Below are 18,792 nucleotides of genomic sequence, written 5' to 3'. Positions count from 1 at the left end.
CAACCAGTAAGGAAATAAAAAGCTGTTTTGTGCTGGCTTGGTAAATCTAAGTATTGAAATATCCACCAGCTTTGAAGATTTTCTGTCCCATTCTTTGCAGTTCACCCTAGTTGAGTGACCTCAGCTGGCCCCCACTTGGATCCTGGTCATATATACCTAGTGAGATTTTCTATTACATACAATTTGACAGAAATGTAACATTTAAATCTGTTGTCTAGAAGTGAAATGGTAGGATACACCCTCTCTAGCGGGGCTTCTCTTGCTGAGACCTCTACTGTTGTGGTCAGACCTTTCCCACCCTTCCCTGTTGTTTGAAGTTTCCTTGTAGAGGATAGGGCACTCTTCCTCACTCTCTAATGTTGTGTCATTTTTAGCTTGCTAGGGGCCTTGAAGAGCGGTTCTCAAGTCCCAACTCTCTGGAGTACTATCCAGTTCTGCAAGGCAGGCAGGGGACCAATGCAGAAGCTTTTTCCAGCAGTACTTGTGCCCAGAACACCCAGACACCCCATCAAGGAATACAACAAGGTCTGGGAAGATCAGTAATCTTTGATCCACAACCAATATTTTTATTCAAGTCCCCCTGAATCAGAGCCACAAAGGACAAACCTGGGTGACTACAGAAGATGACAGGAACTGTGATGTGCCAGACACTTAACACACCTCCTCCAACAGACCACAGAAGCCTTCAAATACACTCCTTTCTCTCCTTCCTGCCAATGCAGAATGACTCACTGCAATCTATTTATTATTTTACAAATGTGTCTCTTATTCCTAACTCTTTCATTCAGTCCTTATACATAGGTACCTTGCCATTTATCCATACTAATTATTTCATTTCCTGTTTCCTACTAAGTTCAGGGGTACCTGCTATAACACATTTATAGTATTCTCAAGTAGTCACTTGATTGGGGTTAAGAATTTCAAGTTTCCTACATTTTCTACATTTAAATAAACATTAGTTTTTACAGATACTCAGCAATCTCAGATTACTAAACTGGGCCATTAGCCAAAAAAAAACCTTACAGTCTGCACATAGAAGCGCTGTGACATGTTGTTAGTATCTGTACTAGAACAAACAAAACAAATATATTTTTAAAAAGCTTCCTAGACAGTTTTTCCATTTCAGAGACATGTTCCCGTATTCATGTGCAGTGTTTTGTAAAGCACTTTATTTCCATTAGCATTAAAAAACTCAGGTCTTCAGCAAATCAGCAAGAGACTAATGGCACAAATCAATATCAGATTCTTCATAGCAACTAATATTAGGTCATTTATTATATACAGTGCTCGCTAGCACCACTACAGCTATAGGTCTATCAGTGATTATGTAATGAGCCTTTTTAGGGAGCCCCAACTTTGCCGTGGCTTGACGCTTAACAGAGTTTCACAACACAGTGACTTTTTTCTGAACTTGATTTAATTTCAGCTGTTTCTAAGTTACAGGAGTACTTACAAAACTCTTTTTTGTTGTTGTTTTTTGACTAAACGAAAATAATTATTTAATGGGTTTAAGTAGCTGGCCTTAATAGGAATTATACAGATTATTATTAGTGCTTCTGAGAGTACTGAAAGAAGAACACTCATCGCAAGTTTAAAAAACAACTATAGATCATATATGATCATTTCTTTTTAGAGTTTTTAGCCACAACTTTTATCCAGTAGGACAGATCCCCTTGGTGAAGTAGTTGCCGTTTGCTCAGGCTTATTACTCTCATGACTACTCAGATGAATCTAAGCCATCACTGGCACTAATACAGCATTTGTGTCAGGTATTTCAGAAAATGTTGGATTTTCTATTTTAAAAGCTTGATGGAGGGATGGATTTTATACCACATACCTGCTGCAATCATTAGGCACAAGTAGGAGAATTAAGGAAAGCATGAGAAGTCTCACTCTGAAATTCCTTGCTTTAATATATGGAGGGCACCACTTAGTTTTTACTTCTATGCATATACAAGGAAAGTGTATCTATGTTTACCTGAACATTTCCTTTCTTCAGGCAACAAGGACCACAGATCCATTAAAATGGATCTTCAGCCTGCTTGCAGCTTTGGGGCAAACTCAACCTGTTGGTCCCTGGCGTTGTCCTGAAATTCCCTCCAGCTAAGACAACTTCCAGAACCAGGATAATATAATTTCATTTTTCTAAATTACAGATTGGGTTAAATATATTTTGATGAAAAAGCACAATTTCTCCTAATGCAGAGCACTGGAAATTCCCCATAATGAAAGTCAACTCAAATCTCTACAAGTCAGCTTCTCTCTCTACTTTGGATGAACCAGATCTGTGGATGTCATAACTCAAAAACAAAAAAACAAAAATTTCAGGTAAACACAGATGAAATTTTCCTATTCTTCATTGTGCTAAGTCCCCAGATCTATTACAATATGATTTTCAAAGCAACGTAAGAACATAATGTAAGACTGGCCATACTGGGTCAGACCAAAGGTCCGTCCAGCCCAGTATCCTGTCTACCGACAGTAACCAATGCCAGGTGCTCCAGAGGCTAGGGATATCAGCTTGGAAAAGAGGAGACTAAGGAGGGATATGATAGAGGTATATAAAATCATGAATGATGTGGAGAAAGTGAATAAGGAAAAGTTATTTACTTGTTCCCATAATATATGATCTAGGGGCCACCAAATGAAATTAATGGGCAGCAGGTTTAAAACAAATAAAAGGAAGTTCTTCTTCACACAGATACTGAAACAAATTATTAAAAAAATCAGTTTGGAAGCTTGTAGAGGACAATATAGAGCATGGCCAACATGGATTTGTCAAGAACAAATCATGCCAAACCAACCTCATTTCCTACTTTGACAGTGGATGGGGGGGGAAGTACTAGACATACTATACCTTGATTTTAGTAGAGTTTTTGACAAAGTCCCACATGACATCCTCAGAAGCAAACTAAGGAAATGTGGGCTAGATTAAATTATTAAGATGGGTGCACAACTGATTGAAAGACAGTACTCAAAGAGTAGTTATTAATACTTGCTCCATAAGATTTTGAAAATAATTACTAGTGGTTCCAAGATTGTTTCACCTAGTTCCTACATGTTTGTGGTATTTTTCGTATTCCTCCTTAGCAATTCATCCATGCTTCCACTTTTTGTAAGATTCCTTTTTGATTTTCAGGTCATTAAAGAGCTCCTGCATGGAGTCATATCTTTGAAAAAGTGCCACTCTCCTTAACTCCTTTTTCTCTTTGATTTTCTTCCCATGGGAGCTTACCTACCTATTCTGAGTTTGTTAAAGTCTGCTTTTCTTAAAGTTCACGGTCCTTATTCTGCTGGTCTCACTCCTTCCTTTCCTTAGAATCATAAAATCTATCATTTCATAATCATTTCACTCAAGTTGCCTTCCACCTTCAAACTGTCAACCAATTCCTCAATGCTGGTCAGAATCTAATCTAAAATGGATGTCCACCGGGTTACTTCATTCATTATTTGAAACAAAAAAGTGTTCAAGTATATTCCAACAACTTATTGGCCATTTTGTGGATGTTGTGCTCTTTCTGACACCTATTCCTTGAATTGAATCGGGACCTGAATAAGCCCCCCTCCATTATCCTCAGTGAGCATCTGACTGAACGATGGCTCTCTGACTGGTTCACTCACTCTTCAAAAATCATATTCTCTGTACTCAACAATTGTGGAAGCAGAGAATATACAAAAGGATCTTAAGCTCTGATAATAGACAGGAGAGGTAAAGGATATACACTATATAGGTCTCATAAATTTTGGTTCATTGAAGCATGTCTGTGAATGAGATCCTCATTCCCATTTGGCTCCAATAAGAACTGGAGTTTTGATTCTTGTTCTTCTTTATGGCCATCTTTGAGATGAGACTTTGCACTTGATAGAATTCATCTTCCACCCAGGCCCATGGTTGACTTCCCTCTGTCTGTGTTTATCATGAATTCCAGATTGTCCAGAAACCATATCACTATTTGTCTCACTTGTGTCTCTGTAACCGAGCCCTGACCAGAAAAAAACTGTCTAGGAAGTGATAACTGTTTTACCTTCTTCCTTTAAGCCAATATGAATACCAACATGATTCTGGAAGAGACCCTGAAAGCATTAGTCTGATAAAAAGGAAATGATTGAAATCGGGGGAAGAAAGCTGTCATCCATATGCAAACTTGAAGTATTGTTTGTGGATGTTAAAACAGGAATGTTTGAAGATAAGCCTCCTCCAATAACTTATTTAGATGCGTCAGACGGAGTCCTGCTCTGTTTGCTTCTGATTTTCTGAGGTTAGAAATAGGATGAAGAGCAGGCTGTATTGCTCCAATCTGAACCAGATGATGGATGGCTTCACTCATGTCCTCCTATTCCCATGGGTTACTTGAGATTGGAACTGGGACAAATCTGTTCCTGTGATTCTTGCACAGCTCCAGAGAGTATCCCCTTTGCACAACATACAGTGATCTCATTTTGACTAAAGCTATCAGTACCCACTGGCTCTCAAATTGAAACAGCCCAGCGCAAACTGGGGGTCTAACTCCCGATAGGATCATGCAGATAGCATGACAACAGCAGGAACGCAACTGAAGGAAACTACTGACATTGCCTCAGTACCCTACCCCTTACAAATTGGTATCTTCTGTTGTATTTCATGGATTGCTTCAACTTGCCATATGAGCTATATTCCTTTCTATAGCACCTAGCAGGAATCCAGATTATAGATCGACTTTTCTGATTACTCTGAATTGCCTCAGCTTTCCATAAAAATTTCCACTGAACCACTATGAGAACTGGGCCCAAGTGTCTGATCTCAAGGACCAAAGCCCCATAATGCTGCATGGAACAGATTTGTATGCCACTATCATTTTCAGGGAGAAGTCCTTAGGTTGTGAGATAGACTGTGAGGTTTTTTTTAGGTTGACAGGAACCTTATTTGCAATACTCTCCACCTATGTCCCCGTTGCTTATGAAAACATGCAAAAGCACTTGAGGTGTTAGGTGATAAACTTTTTGTTGGTCTGAAGCCACCAAGGAGTGTTCATGCCCAAAGAGGAGTGCTGAGGTGATGCCTGCCCAGGTTTAGCTGCCTATGAAGGGTCTGTACGGTTCAGAGGTCACTGATTCAGGAACACAGAGGCCCTGACCACCACTAGTGACACCAAATTGAATTTGGACTGGTGCACACTGAGGAACTTTTTGGCTTTATACAATGCAGGCCAGGGGGATAGAAAGAACTAAAAAGGAGAGCCAAGAGGCCCCGTACACCTTGCTTGCTCTTCCATACCTAGGCTGCTGGCCCCCTTGTGATTCCATGGCCAGCTGCTGGAGGGAGGATGAGGAGGGGAGGCATAACAGCCTGCAGCAGAAGCTCAGAAAAATACCCTAGACATAAGGCATAGTGACCAACAGCAGCAGCTAGTTATAACAGCCCAACACTTTCTCATTCTTTAGGACGGCAGGAAATCCCCATCCTTCTATTACACCTTCCCAGAGACCATTAGGTAGAATATACTACACTCTGCCCATAGAGCCAGCAGAGCTCCCCAATGAGTCACTCAATAAGAAGGGTAAAGCAGGCAACACAGAATCTTCCTTTTGATTCTGGCTTTCCCTGAATCCTGCAGGGACACCTGCCACTGTAAATGCATGAGAAGGGGAAGCAAAGCTGAGCATTCAGTCTCCCCCAAAGGTAACACAGCCCTGGGACACTGCTGGGAATTAGAATGACATGTTATTGAGCCAAATTGTTAACCAGAAATGTGACAAAGATCGGAATTTGACTAAGAAAATCTCTGCAGAGGGAGGTCTGGCTGAGCCACCAGCCACTTCGGAGGCAGAAAAAACTGGAGGAATCGCCCTTTTGCCAGTGACTGACAGATCTAATTCTGCCCCCAAGACACAAACAGGCTGAAGTACCTATTGTAAGTGATCTGTGGGCCCTAGCGCAAAGAAGAAATTAATACTCTTTCTCTCTCACACACACACACACACACACAATATCTTTCACTTTAATAAAGAATTATTGAAAAACTCTTTTCTAACATCTTAAAACTTGAAATGTTTACAGTATTAAAGAACCAATCACAAAACCTCCCACCTACATTGTGCTAATATGAAATATTAAGTAGCAGCTTAAAATTGCTATGTACCAGATCCTGTCCTAAAACATGTAAATACTATACTGTATCAAAGAATAATTTGTATATGAGAAGGTAAAAGCAGCCCAAGTAGTGAATTGTGCAACTCTGCAAGGTCAAGGCATTCTCTGACACCTATAATTTTGAAGTCTTTTTTCAAAGTTACTGCAAATAGAGCATGGTTTGATCAAAAGTGGAAAGTGTTAGCCTATATTCCAATTATTCATAATTTGACTACCTCAGATGCTTAGACCAAGAATACATTTAAGTGTTTATGCATAATAATGTAATAATGTCTGCAAATAAGGTGTAATATAAGAAGTTATCAAGCTAAATGTTATTTTTATAAATCTTCCAGCTAACTCAGACAAACAACTACAAAAATCCAGGATTCATGGACAAAACATGAATGTGGAAATGGGTTTTATCATTTCACAAAGTGATAGCATTTAGTTAACCAAAAGAGGATTTTTGAAAGGAAAAAAAAGTTTATTTCAGCTCACCTTACTTTCTCTGGCAACAATTACACCTGCTTATCTATAAATGCTCAAAAGAGTCGCATCTTATTTCAAGTTCCCTAAGCACATTTTACCAGTAGGTGGAGACTGACTGCACTGCACATTAAGTGGTGGGGCCGTTCTCTGGCTTGCTGGATGAAGGTGTGCACCTGTTTAAGGGGAAGACACAGGGTCAGTGCTTAATTTGTGCCAGGACTTGCCAGGGCTGAGCACCGGCACCTCTGGGCTTGCTGTGTCAGTTATGGAAGTAAAAAAATTGCTTGAGCCCCAGCACGTTTTTCATTACAAATTAAGTACTGTACAGAGTGATGTTGCAGCACCCACAGAGCAGGTTGTGGGGATGCTGACCCATCCTCCTCCCAGGTGATCAGAAGAGAGGGAAGGCTACATAAGTACATGCTGGGTAGGAGAAGCCCTCTTTTATCTGGACCAGGTAGAACAGCACCCACCTCCCACCCATGGAAATGGATAACTATCAGGTTCGGTCAGGATCTGCTGTGGGCACTGACCTAGTCACTCCTTTCTTGGGAGGCCTGAGAGGAATTTTTCCCTTACTGCCAAATTGCCATAGGCGAAGTGGGTTTGGTGGGGGGTTTTTTTGCCTTCCCCACATTGGGTTCAGCAGAAGTGGGGGGGGCTTAGTTGGGGGAAAACATGGAATGGGAGTTAGGCTATGATGTCGCAACTCATGATGACGTGGGGCGGATGTCCACTGCAGTTACTCCATAGGGAAGGAATACAGTGATCAGATAAATTGATTGGTAAAGGATTTATAGGAGGTATTCGTTAAAGGAGCAGAAACTGGGGAAGCGGGGTTCCAGGGCTCCTATGACCAGCACAACAGGGAGCCAACCCCCCCCCACACACACACCCCTCTATAGCCCACCTTAACCCTCATTCGAGGGCGGAATGGCAAGGTCCCAACAGCAGGAGGGATGGGCACCTGATGAGGAAGGTGGAGGGCTGACAAAAGCCTCCCAGAATATACTAAAATAATCATGGAATTACCTGCACTGTATACTCCTATCTGCCAGGCACTCCCAGACAGTTAATAATGAAGTTGTGGCCCAATTAAACCACATCCAGTGTCTCCTGTCCTCCTTCCAGCATAGCCAGACAAATTACAATTTAGTTTAAACTATACGAGTGAAATCCTGGCCCAAATCTCCCATTGGCTTCAGGGGAAAAGGGATTTGACCCTGACTCTGTTTCCTCCAGACAGCTTTCTAATGTCAAACGCTTGTTCACTCTAGAGTCAATTATCCTTTTTAAAGGTATATTGCTAGAATATATCACTATAGCAGCAGACTTGTGTTTATGTTTGTTACTTGTTGCAATTAAACATGAGCTTGTATACAAACTGCACAAGGAACATTTTGTATATATAGTTTCTATACTGTTAGTGTGAAGTAACATTCTTGGCAGGCAAAAGTCTTCTGGTAACATTTTATGCTCACTCAACTCTCCTGAATAAAACAAAACCAAGTACTGTATCTTGACCTGTCAGATTCCACACCCATGCATTTTAGCATAAATTTTCCTGTGCACAAGTACATGCCTTTACTCCTAGTTATGCTCAGTTTGACCAATTCCTCTCTCCTCTTGATGCTTTTGTCCTAAAATACATGTCAATGTTTACCATTTTAGCCATAATTTATCCAAGTCATATTTATTTTACTCTTTCCTCACAATGTAATTCTTCTAGACCCTTAATCATTGTATTTTTCCTCTTTGAAATCCCTCCAGTCTGTCAACATTTTTCTGAAGGCAGTCCACAGGCCACTATTTTAAATTGCCACTTCTCCAGTGTCATTTAGAAGGAACACAAACTCACTAAGCAATAATGGGATGCCTCTGTTAATACAGCCCAAATTGCATTGTTGTCATTGTTTTATGATGTTGCAAAATTAAATCGAATTTGCTAGTCATTATCACTTTCAAGTTTTTTTTCAGTATTACTGTTTTCACAGTTGGTCCCATACCACCGATATCTGTATTTCAAATTATTTTCCCAGTTGTACTAGACTGTATTTTTCTCATGTTGGATTTTATTATTTCCTGCACATATTAGTAACTTTCTAGGTCCCTTTATATGATTTTTTTGTCGTGACTAATGTTCCAATTTAGTATCAAACTAATGTAATCCTTTCATCTGCTGATTAAACAATAAGCATTATAAAGACTTTAAAAGATCAAATTCAAAATATCAGTGTAATTATATTTTCTTACTAAACACTTGAGAGAATATTTTTCTGTGAACAAATAAATCACTGGCTGCTACTAAGAAAACAGATCCTCACCTCCATAACCGGAACACAAAAGCAAACTAAAAAGACAGATTCTACAAGAACAAAGGGCTGTGCTTGCAACTGACATAGATATACATTATGCTGCACATTCCTCTATAATTTTTTTCAGACATAAGGATTTAAATAATGAGCAGAATAGTATATTGCAAATAACTAGAAAAAATCAAAATGACTATTGCCACTTGTTTTAACTAACATTTCAGGGGGTGGGAGGGGACAGTCGTTTTCAGGGCAAGAGTATCATAGTCCACTGGCTAGTGTGAATAGGAGTTTATATATATACACACATATACAATACAAAAATAATTATGTATATGACCTTGTATCCTAGAAGGTCACTCAGTCACTCTAGAGAAAAGAAATTAGTAATCATCAGTAGTTGCTATAGCAGCCACTCCCTAGAACAAAGGTAACTACAGCTGTATTCTACAAACAGTGCAATTGACCTCATAAAAAGGTCAATCACGAAAATAAATCCAAATATACAGAAGAGCATAATGTCTATAACTATGAATCAAGACTCATCCACCCATATACAATATGCCATTGCTTAATATCTTATTCAATCCTTATTTTTGTGTTTAATTGTGTAATAATAAAAACGTACGTGTCATAACTTTGGATAAAGGCCATAGTTATCAAAAGTTTGGTGCTCTGAAATGTACAGAACTGTTTGTAACATTTTAAAGCTGTGTGTTCCATGTAATTTAAGTTATGTGTCCAATTTAGATTTACTAAGAATATTATATGTCTTCCAGAAATCAATTGGCATTTAACATAAAAATCTATCTTATTGAATAGTAATTAAATTTGTCCTTTGGACAAACACTGAAATGTTCATAAAAATGTACATTTTATTTTTTAAAGCAAATAAATTTTCAATTCTGAAACAAATATGTTAAGTAATTCTCTATATGAGATAGAAGTGTTTGCATATTATTATGCAACTACTTATAATAAGTAAGAACAGGTTCGGTTTCTAGGTAAATCGTGGTGTATGACTTGAATAGATGATCTCATGAAGCACTACAAATGTCCAAGAAAATAGATTCTAGGACGGTTGTACAGCCATCCCTTTACTATGCTGCATACATTAATAGGGAAGAAAATAACTATGTTTGAAGAAAAGAAATAACTTTATGTAAGGTCTATTGCCAGCTATTTAACAGGGTTGGAGAGGAAAGGAAACGTGTATTGGCATATCACACACACACTACTGTACTGTAATATATAATATAGTAAAGTATGTATAATATATATTACATCATATACATGTTTGCGAGTGTTGATTAATCATGAGAAAGACAAGACTTTTTTTTCTCAATTTTAAATTCAGCTTAACCTTTGTTAGCCCATGAGTACAATGCCTCTGTCTTTTGCACCAATGCAATCTTCATTAGGGTCCATCATTCAGAAATCCAAAAGATAGACATACTAGTCAGGAAAAATATTTTGATGAGATTTTCTCAATAAAGCTCCATCTCCAAATGCAAAACAAGATAACATAAGGACACTTACATATACACCTTAAGCCCTAGTTTTACCGAACAATTCACTTTAAAAGTATCACCATAGTACTGTATACTTTTCCAAATTTCAAAACTCTAAAGAAACTATATGGTCAACTATATGGTGAAACTGCAGAATAAAGTAGTTAAGAGCAGAGCCGGCTCTAGGCACCAGCAAAACAAGCTGGTGCTTGGGGTGGCACATTTTTAGGGGCGGCATGGCCGGCGCCAGAATGCCGCCCCTAAAAATGTGCCCCGGCCGCCCTAGCTCACCTCCGCTGCCGCTCGCGCGCCACTACTCGCCCTCCCTCCTAGGCTCTCAAGCCTGGGAGGGAGGGGAAGCAGCGGCGCGCGAATCAGCTGTTTCGCGCGCCGCGGCCACTCGGGGTCTCCCCCTCCCTCCCAGGCTCTCAAACCTGGGAGGGAGGGGGAGACTCCGAGTGGCCGCGACGCGGGCGCCGCTTCTCCCCCTCCCTCCTAGGCTTGAGAGCCTGGGGGGAGGAGGCAGGGAAGGGGCGGAGTTGAGGCGGGGCCGGGGGTGGGGTAATTAAAAAATGGGGGCGGGGGGCGGCCAAAATTGTTTTTGCCTTGGGCGGCAAAAATCCTAGAACCGGCCCTGGTTAAGAGGAAACAAAATAGTTATTAAAGGATTATTGCATATACAATTTTTCTCCCAGTTAAAAAAAAGCACTCCAAGAAGGGAAAAAAGTTTCAAAATAATGAGGATGATTTCTAATACAAACAACATCAGGAACAGAATAGTATATTGGATGCAGGAAGGCTAGAGGAGGAGAAGAAATAGATGGCTCAAGGGAATTGGTAATAGGATATAGAGCCTTTCATCTTCAGTTCACAGGTTAAAATCCAGCCCAAGCTGGCAGTGACCAAAACTGGTTACTATACAGTGGCTGTTCAGTAACCAGTGTGAAATGAATTGGTGGTCAAAATCCAGTCTCAACCAGACAAGTGTTCAGTATCATAAGCTGACAGACAGACTCAGTAGAGAAGTCAAAGTAAAAACCTTCACAGCCCTAGAAGCATTTCCTTCTGGTCAGGTTTGAGATATAATGGCATGACAGCACAAGGGAGCACTGCTACTGCTGTACTAGTTTTATGGACAGAGGAGCTGAGTTTCCAATGCATCAATCCCAGCACCGATTACTACTTTTTTTATTTTTTTGATGGGGGAAGAGAGAACAGAAGGAAAAAAGTGAACATGCCCTTTATTAAAAACAAGTTAAAGAGAGTCTTAATATATGTTTAACACAAAAATTAAATGATAACTATTGTTTATGGTTTTTACTTAAAATGATAAAAGCCAAGGAATAATTTCAAAAGGAAGGAAGGTAAACTACCAGCCAGTGTAGTCCCTACCCCTACTTCCAATGTCTAGGCATTACTGTACATAATGTATGGTCACAGACTCAAAACACTGAGAAATACTTCTGAACTGGCCAATTTTGTTTGTGGTGTACATGGCAAACTGTAAAAATAGGCAAAGTTACTGCAGATTAATATTTAAATAAATATTTATATTATATTCAAATAGATCCTCTATCTCCAAAAACAGGGCAAATGAGACATGTCATGAGTAGTTCCTTTAAGACACAGTGTTACTGCTTCCAAACAAGTAGCTAGACAGTGAAGTGATGGGTGGTCTTCAAGGCCTGAATCTGGCAAATGCTTAGGCATGTGCTTATCTTTAATATCATGAGTAGTCTCGTTTATTTCAATAGTTATTTTGATTTCAGTGGGATTACTCTCTGTAATTATTAACCAGGTACAGAATTGTTTGCAAGAATGGGGCCTAAATGATGAAGGCATGAATAAATGTACTAGATAGCTCATAAGGGTTAAGTAAGTTCATTATTTTAGTATAGAGTTATTGTACCTATTTAGAGAATTGTGTGTATTTTTCACTATTTTATTACACTAGAAAAAATATAAAAAAATCCAGAAAATACTAGGACAGTACAGTTTTTATTAGTAGTATGTTCAAAAAAGTTATCAAGAGCCTTGGTCAGCAAAAACAGCACTTAAAATTTTAGATTAAAAAGCCCTTTATAATCTCCAAAGAATTGCTGGAGGTTGGGTTTGTTTTTTTGTTTTAAAGTAAAAAAGTAAGGCAAAATAATAAAAAATGTCTGTATTAATATAATCTTAAAATGTGATTTCATCAAATCTCAAAAGGTAAGCAAAGTCAGCCAAGCCAATACTTGGGTGGGAGCCAACCACAAAACATAGAGGTGCTGCAGATGTAATTTTAGGCCTTGGCTACACTTGGGGATTCACAGCGCGTGAAGCGCGAGTGTAGTTGCGCCGCCAGCGCTGCGAGAGCTCTCTCGCAGCGCTGTAAGTACTCCACCTCTCCGAGGTGGGGGGGGGGGGGTATTTTCACACCCCTGAGCGCAGCAAGTTGCAGCGCTGTACAGCGCCAGTGTAGCCAAGGCCTTAGTGATTTAACTCTTTGTCAGTGTTTAAACAGTTCTTTAACATGGTTTCAGGAAATAACAGAATGCTGGAGTATCCTAGACAAATTCCAAGTCAGGAAATTAAATATGGCCAACGTACATGTTTCCTGTAGTTTCTATTAGATTCTCCTTCATTTCTTGTTCTAATCTTTTGTGAAATATTGATACAGGAATTATAAATGGAAAAAACACCTCTTAGTTCATCTACTTCATCCCCAGGATTAGGGCAGACAAAATGTTGGTGCACACTGTTACTGTCCAGTTTAGCAGTGAATTAAATTATACCTGTGTGATAAACTGTATACCCATAAATCCTATTTCAATGTAGGAAATTATTACTGTTTTTACAAAAATTATAATGCCTTTTGAGTAGTTGACATCAACAAATTCATATTATATTTAATAAAATACTATAACGAAACTGCACTGAAGCTTAAGGGATTTCCCCTAAACTTACAATAAAATCAAATTTGAAGGCTCCATTGCCCGCAATTACAAGTTGCTGTAGAAATATCATTGATGTGTTACAGAAATGTTAAGTTAGGAATAGGTTGTAATAGCAAATATAATAGCTAGGAAAATCCTGTTTTCATAAACATATATTTATTAATAATAGCTGATTGGACCAAAATCAAAATCTAAGATGTATAAAATCATTTTGCATCTAAAACAGAATATTTTTCAAAGTTTTCTATTAGGGATAAAGATGGCTATTCAATAGCTTGAATAAAATGGCCTGGTGGTCTCAGAACAGCTTCTAGTGAACAGATATTACAAATAAATATCGCTCTATTACTTTACTGGCAGTATCAATGGAGACAATCACAGAGATTAAACTACCTCTCTTACTCTTACTGATGATCTCCACATCTGAGGCACATTTGTAGGTAGAATGGAGAAGCTTGCTTTATCAAAATATGTATGGTACATATTCAGTGGATAAACACTTAATTCTCAGGACCACCAATGTAGCATCTTTCAACAGCATCAAAATTAGGTCCCACCCCGCAATCTGATCCAAGTGGGAGGACCCTTGTGTCAGGAAGTGCTCCATGTACTTCAGTAGGAATGTGTGTAGAAACAAGGGTATTAGTAGATCAGACTGCAGAATGTAGGCCTTAATAACAACGAGGTGTTTGGTTTTTTTAATAAATTGTTCCATGAAACTTGGTTTATTATATAAGGAAAGACGAAGTGCAACTCTTCTGTTATCAGCTAATGCTGTTATGCAGCATTAGTACGAGATGGAATATTTTCAAGATGCATTCGTCAACATATCTAAGAAAACTAAACTGGCAGAACTTCCTCCTCTCTACTAGATAACAGCATCTCTAAGGGTAACATTTTAAAAGCAACCAAGATATTTAATAACTCAAACCTCATTACCAGAGTATTTTAGGCACTTAGGAATCCAAGATCTGTTGACTTTTAGCGAGACTTGGGCTCCTAAGTGACTTTTGAAAAAGGTACTGAGGCTTCTAAAGTCATTTCTGTGCTTTTGAAAATATTATATAAATAGTTCTAGGTGAGAGAGAGAGAGAGAGAGAGAGAGAGAGAGAGAGAGAATGAATGTTAGGGAGGGAATATTTAAACACATAAATTGCACTTTATTATTTGAGTTGAAAATAAATCTATGAATACTCTTTTCAAGTAAATTGGAATATTAATTTATTGATGTCTTGTAATGCTGCATGGCACTAAGTCTGAAGCTTAACATCTAGAAGTAGAAGGTTAACCATGGCTCCAGTCATTAGTTCAAAGATAGCATAAGAAGAGGAGCAAAAATAACTACATTTATTCAAGGCTACTGGACAGATTTATGGAAAAGCTGAATTTAAATACCAGGAAATTACAAAGCCTTCTGTTGTTCAGCTCACAAACACATATCCAATTACCATCAGAGAAATCTCTCCCATCCTTATAACTAAATTTTTCATATTTTTTTTTAAATTCAGCCCTACTCTGTTGAATTGCAGCAAGGTGATCTAGTTAACCATGTCCTTGGCAGCGCATGAACTGTCTGAACTTTACTCAGATGTGGGAAAAAATGAAGGATTAGTATTTGGTTTTCCTCCCAGTTTTACAACAATTAATTCACTTGGAAATTCCATGGGATAAATATTGAAATAATGTGTTTATAAATGGAACACAAGCCATTCCCCAAACGTGACTTAAAAGCGAAACTGGACCAGACCAACCTTGTATGGCTATTTCAGACACATACAGTACATGTCCATGAGCATTTAGGAGACAACAGCTCTAGTTTACCGTTTTTCAAAGAACATTTGACATTAAACTACTTGTAAATAAATACAGAGATAGGTTTTGGTCAAGAAGTTTTAGTGCTGCTTTTGCTAAATAAACTATTGCTTTTTTAAACAAATGACCGTTAAAGTAGTTTGCTCCCTCTTTTTTTCCTCCTTCTTCTTCTTTATAGAGAAACACACACAAAATGTCACAGAATTTAACAGGACAATATTTATAGCACAAATCTGTGATTGTGAAGCTGATCATTCAGAAAGAGAAAAGTTTGATTACCCAGACAGCTAATGACCTAAATTCTGGGATTCCATGAAATAACAGATATTGCAAATAAAACAGCTTTCCTCTGGTTTGTACCAGTATTCATATTTGTTGTTTATACACTTTCCTTAATCATATATTTTAACCAAAATAGTTTCAGGATAAACGGAGAGTACTCACGTGATATAATACTGTCAATATATTGTGGTAAATATGGAGCCCAAGCATCAATTGTTTCTTTCCGCCCTGCCTGTTCAATTCTTCTCAGTTCTGCTAACAGCAAGGCCTGGGCAGCTTCCCTTACCTACAGAGGGAACCAGAATGTCATACAAACTCAACTCTCAAATAAGATTTGCAAATATTTTTAAAAGGTAGCGGTAAAGTTGTCCAGCCATTACATTCTTACAATACAAACAACAGAGCTAAGCTAAAAAGATAAATTTACAAAACCCAACACAGGCATCACATACTTATGCCACCAAGTTACAGTTCAGTCCCTGCTTCCCCTAGTTGGGGCTGAGGTTGGGAAGGTCTGTGCAAGCCATAGAGCTGCTTTAACTACACCTTGCCTTCCGGAGGAAGAAGTATTAAGCTCCACAGTAGCTCCTTTTCCCTGCTAATGAAAAGATCAGCAATACAAGGAGGCCAAGTTAGGGAAGGGAGAACACAAGGGAGCTCACAACTAAGTCCTGAATTTACAGAGCATGATATTTAGCAACAGATCTAAGAAATTAGACCTTCTTTTCTGTGAAAGATGTTAAAGGAAAATTAATTTGAGACTTTCTATAACTACTTAGAGAGAGAATTCTATAGAATTCTCTTCTATACTTTCCCAAAATACTTTTCCAACTTCAACAAAGTTTGAAAAAAAAAGTTAAAAAACCACTTATTTTTTTAAAAAGTCATTGTTTAAATATGCTTTTGCCCATTTAGTATATAATCTGGACAACTGAGCAATAGTAGTGGAGGAAATCCTTAGAAGATTTTCATGTTAAAGAAAAAAATACTATAAAACCAACAAATACAAAATAATATTTTAAATGTAATTGGCAAAAATTCCATTCACAGATGTCAAAGCATTTAATAAAAATAAGCATCACCATATACATTTACATATGGGGTATCTGAGACACAGAAGTTAAGCGACTTGCCCAAGGTCAAAGAAGAAGTCACTGACAGAGCAGGGACTACACCCCTTACAGCTAATTCAAGTGTTCTAGCTACCAAACTTGTGGCTGAGGAAAATTTCAGTTATCTTTGAAAGCGATTGTGCTTTCTGGGAACATGAACATATTACATAATATCTAGTAATAGGACAACTACTCAGAAATATACAAATCTACTAGTGCTTTTGTACAAAGTATACTTCAGGCAGATAACACAAAGCATACACCAATTAAACTAGGAGACTGCTGAAATTCTACAGCTCTGTTCTTCATTTCTTTCTTTTAAAGCTGACTCCCCCGCCGCCCCTTCCCTCTCCCCTTCCCCGCCCCCCCACAACAGCATAGGTGTGATGCTAAGGTCAGCTAGTCATTTCTCAAATAGTAGGTGCCAACCCATTTTCTGACTATTGTAAATGCATTCCAAAAATTATAATAACTTAGCAGCCTCTTGATAGAAATTGAGTTGAAAACTTTGTCCTTAATGACATTTTAAGCAGGTTCCAGAAAATTCTAGATCTGAATGGATAAAATATATTTCAAATATATACAGTACATTTATGTATCAGAGGGGTAGCCGTGTTAGTCTGGATCTGTAAAAAGCAACAGAGAGTCCTGTGGCACCTTTAAAACTAACAGATGTATTGGAACATAAGCTTTCGTGGGTGAATACCCACTTCGTCAGACGCATGTAATGGAACATTTATGTTTCCTGTTCATCATTGTAGGTTACTCAAAAATTAAGAAAAAATACAGATGTTAAAATGTCAAAGGAATGTTTACAAATTAACCAGAAAATTAAACATAATATGCATGAAACTGTAGTATGTTTCATTTTTGAAACATAAAAAGATAGGGTGCAGTGAATATGTCCTCCCTGAACCTAAATACTGGTTTTAGGTCTCTGGGACATAATGAAAAAAATTCTCTCTGACAGTTACATTTCCATAACTAAATGAAAAAAAATTAAATAAACATTAATAGTTTTTTAGCTTTCACTGACTTCTTGATGCATTGAAGAGCGCTTTCACTTAGAATCATAGAAGATTAGGATTGGAAAAGACTTCAGGAGGTCATCTAGTCCAACCCCCTGCTCAAAGCAGGACCAACCCCAACTAAATCATCCCAGCCAGGGCTTTGTCAAGCGGGCCTTAAAAAACCTCTAAGGATGGAGATTTCACCACCTCGATAGGTAACCCATTCCAATCCTTCACCACCCTCCTCGTGAAATAGTTTTTCCTAATATCCAACCTAGACCCCCCCCACTGCAGCTTGAGACCATTACTCCTTGTTCTGTCATCTGCTACCACTGAGACAGCCTAGCTCCATCCTCTTTGGAACCCCCCTTCAGGTAGTTGAAGGCTGCTATCAAATCCTCCCTCAGACTATCAAATCCTCTTCTGCAGACTAAATAAACCCAGTTCCCTCAGCCTCTCCTCATAAATTATGTGCCCCAGCCCCCTAATCATTTTCGTTGCCCTCCGCTGGACTCTCTCCAATTTGTCCACATCCTTTCTGTAGTGGGGAGCCCAAAACTGGACACAATACTAAAGATGTGGCCTCACCAGTGCCGAATAGAGGGGAATGTGACGGTACCTCCCATAAGGCTTTATGGAAATATGCTTAGAATGTGTTTTATGCTACATATGCCATGTAACATATCTCCATAAAGGTTATGATCTACTGAATGTATTAATCCTATTTGTATGCATGTATCATTTTTGTATTCAAAGTTATGAATGTTGGCTGTGTACTGGCTTGATTTCTAAATACCCTTAGTAGAGCATTTGGTCAGTTCCTGGAGAAAGGAATGTGGAAATTAAGTACCTAATCGAGAAATACTTAAAGGACAATGGATCTTGGAATGCTCCAATCCACATAAGACATCTACTTGAGGACGTTCAAGATAGCATGTAAACAATGGATGCTACCTGTAAAAACTGTGAGTCATGCATGGACATGTGACTTGCCCAGGTGACTCCAAAACTCCATCTTGGAGCTCAAATTTGCATAGGAGAGAGGAGGGGGTCTCCACCCACAAAAAGAAAGTATATTTAAGCCCGTGGGAGACCCCTCCGTTTTGTGATCAGCTGACTAACGAGAACAGCCATCATGAAGAATCCTCTAGCTACCACCTGAGCTAGAACAAGAGCTGTACCAGGGGAAAGAATTGTGCCCAGGCCTGGAAGGTGT

At 38.7% G+C, this 18,792-nt stretch overlaps 1 protein-coding gene across 1 annotated transcript in view; it reads right to left on the bottom strand.

The window, feature by feature from the left end:
- Nucleotides 1–18,792, bottom strand: part of WDR7 (WD repeat domain 7) — a 437,463-nt gene that overhangs the window by 315,126 nt on the left and 103,545 nt on the right. Inside the window, exon 19 of the mRNA XM_029910906.1 lies at nucleotides 15,617–15,740. Coding sequence (XP_029766766.1) covers nucleotides 15,617–15,740 — 124 coding nt within the window. The remainder of the gene's footprint in view (nucleotides 1–15,616; nucleotides 15,741–18,792) is intronic.

The sequence above is a fragment of the Terrapene carolina genome, unplaced genomic scaffold, assembly GCF_002925995.2.
Source record: "Terrapene carolina triunguis isolate 2854851 unplaced genomic scaffold, T_m_triunguis-2.0 Scaffold69, whole genome shotgun sequence".
Classification (NCBI taxonomy): Eukaryota; Metazoa; Chordata; order Testudines; family Emydidae; genus Terrapene; species Terrapene triunguis.
The sequence above is the reverse complement of the archived record's forward strand: the minus strand, read 5'-3'. Positions and strand labels throughout refer to the sequence as shown.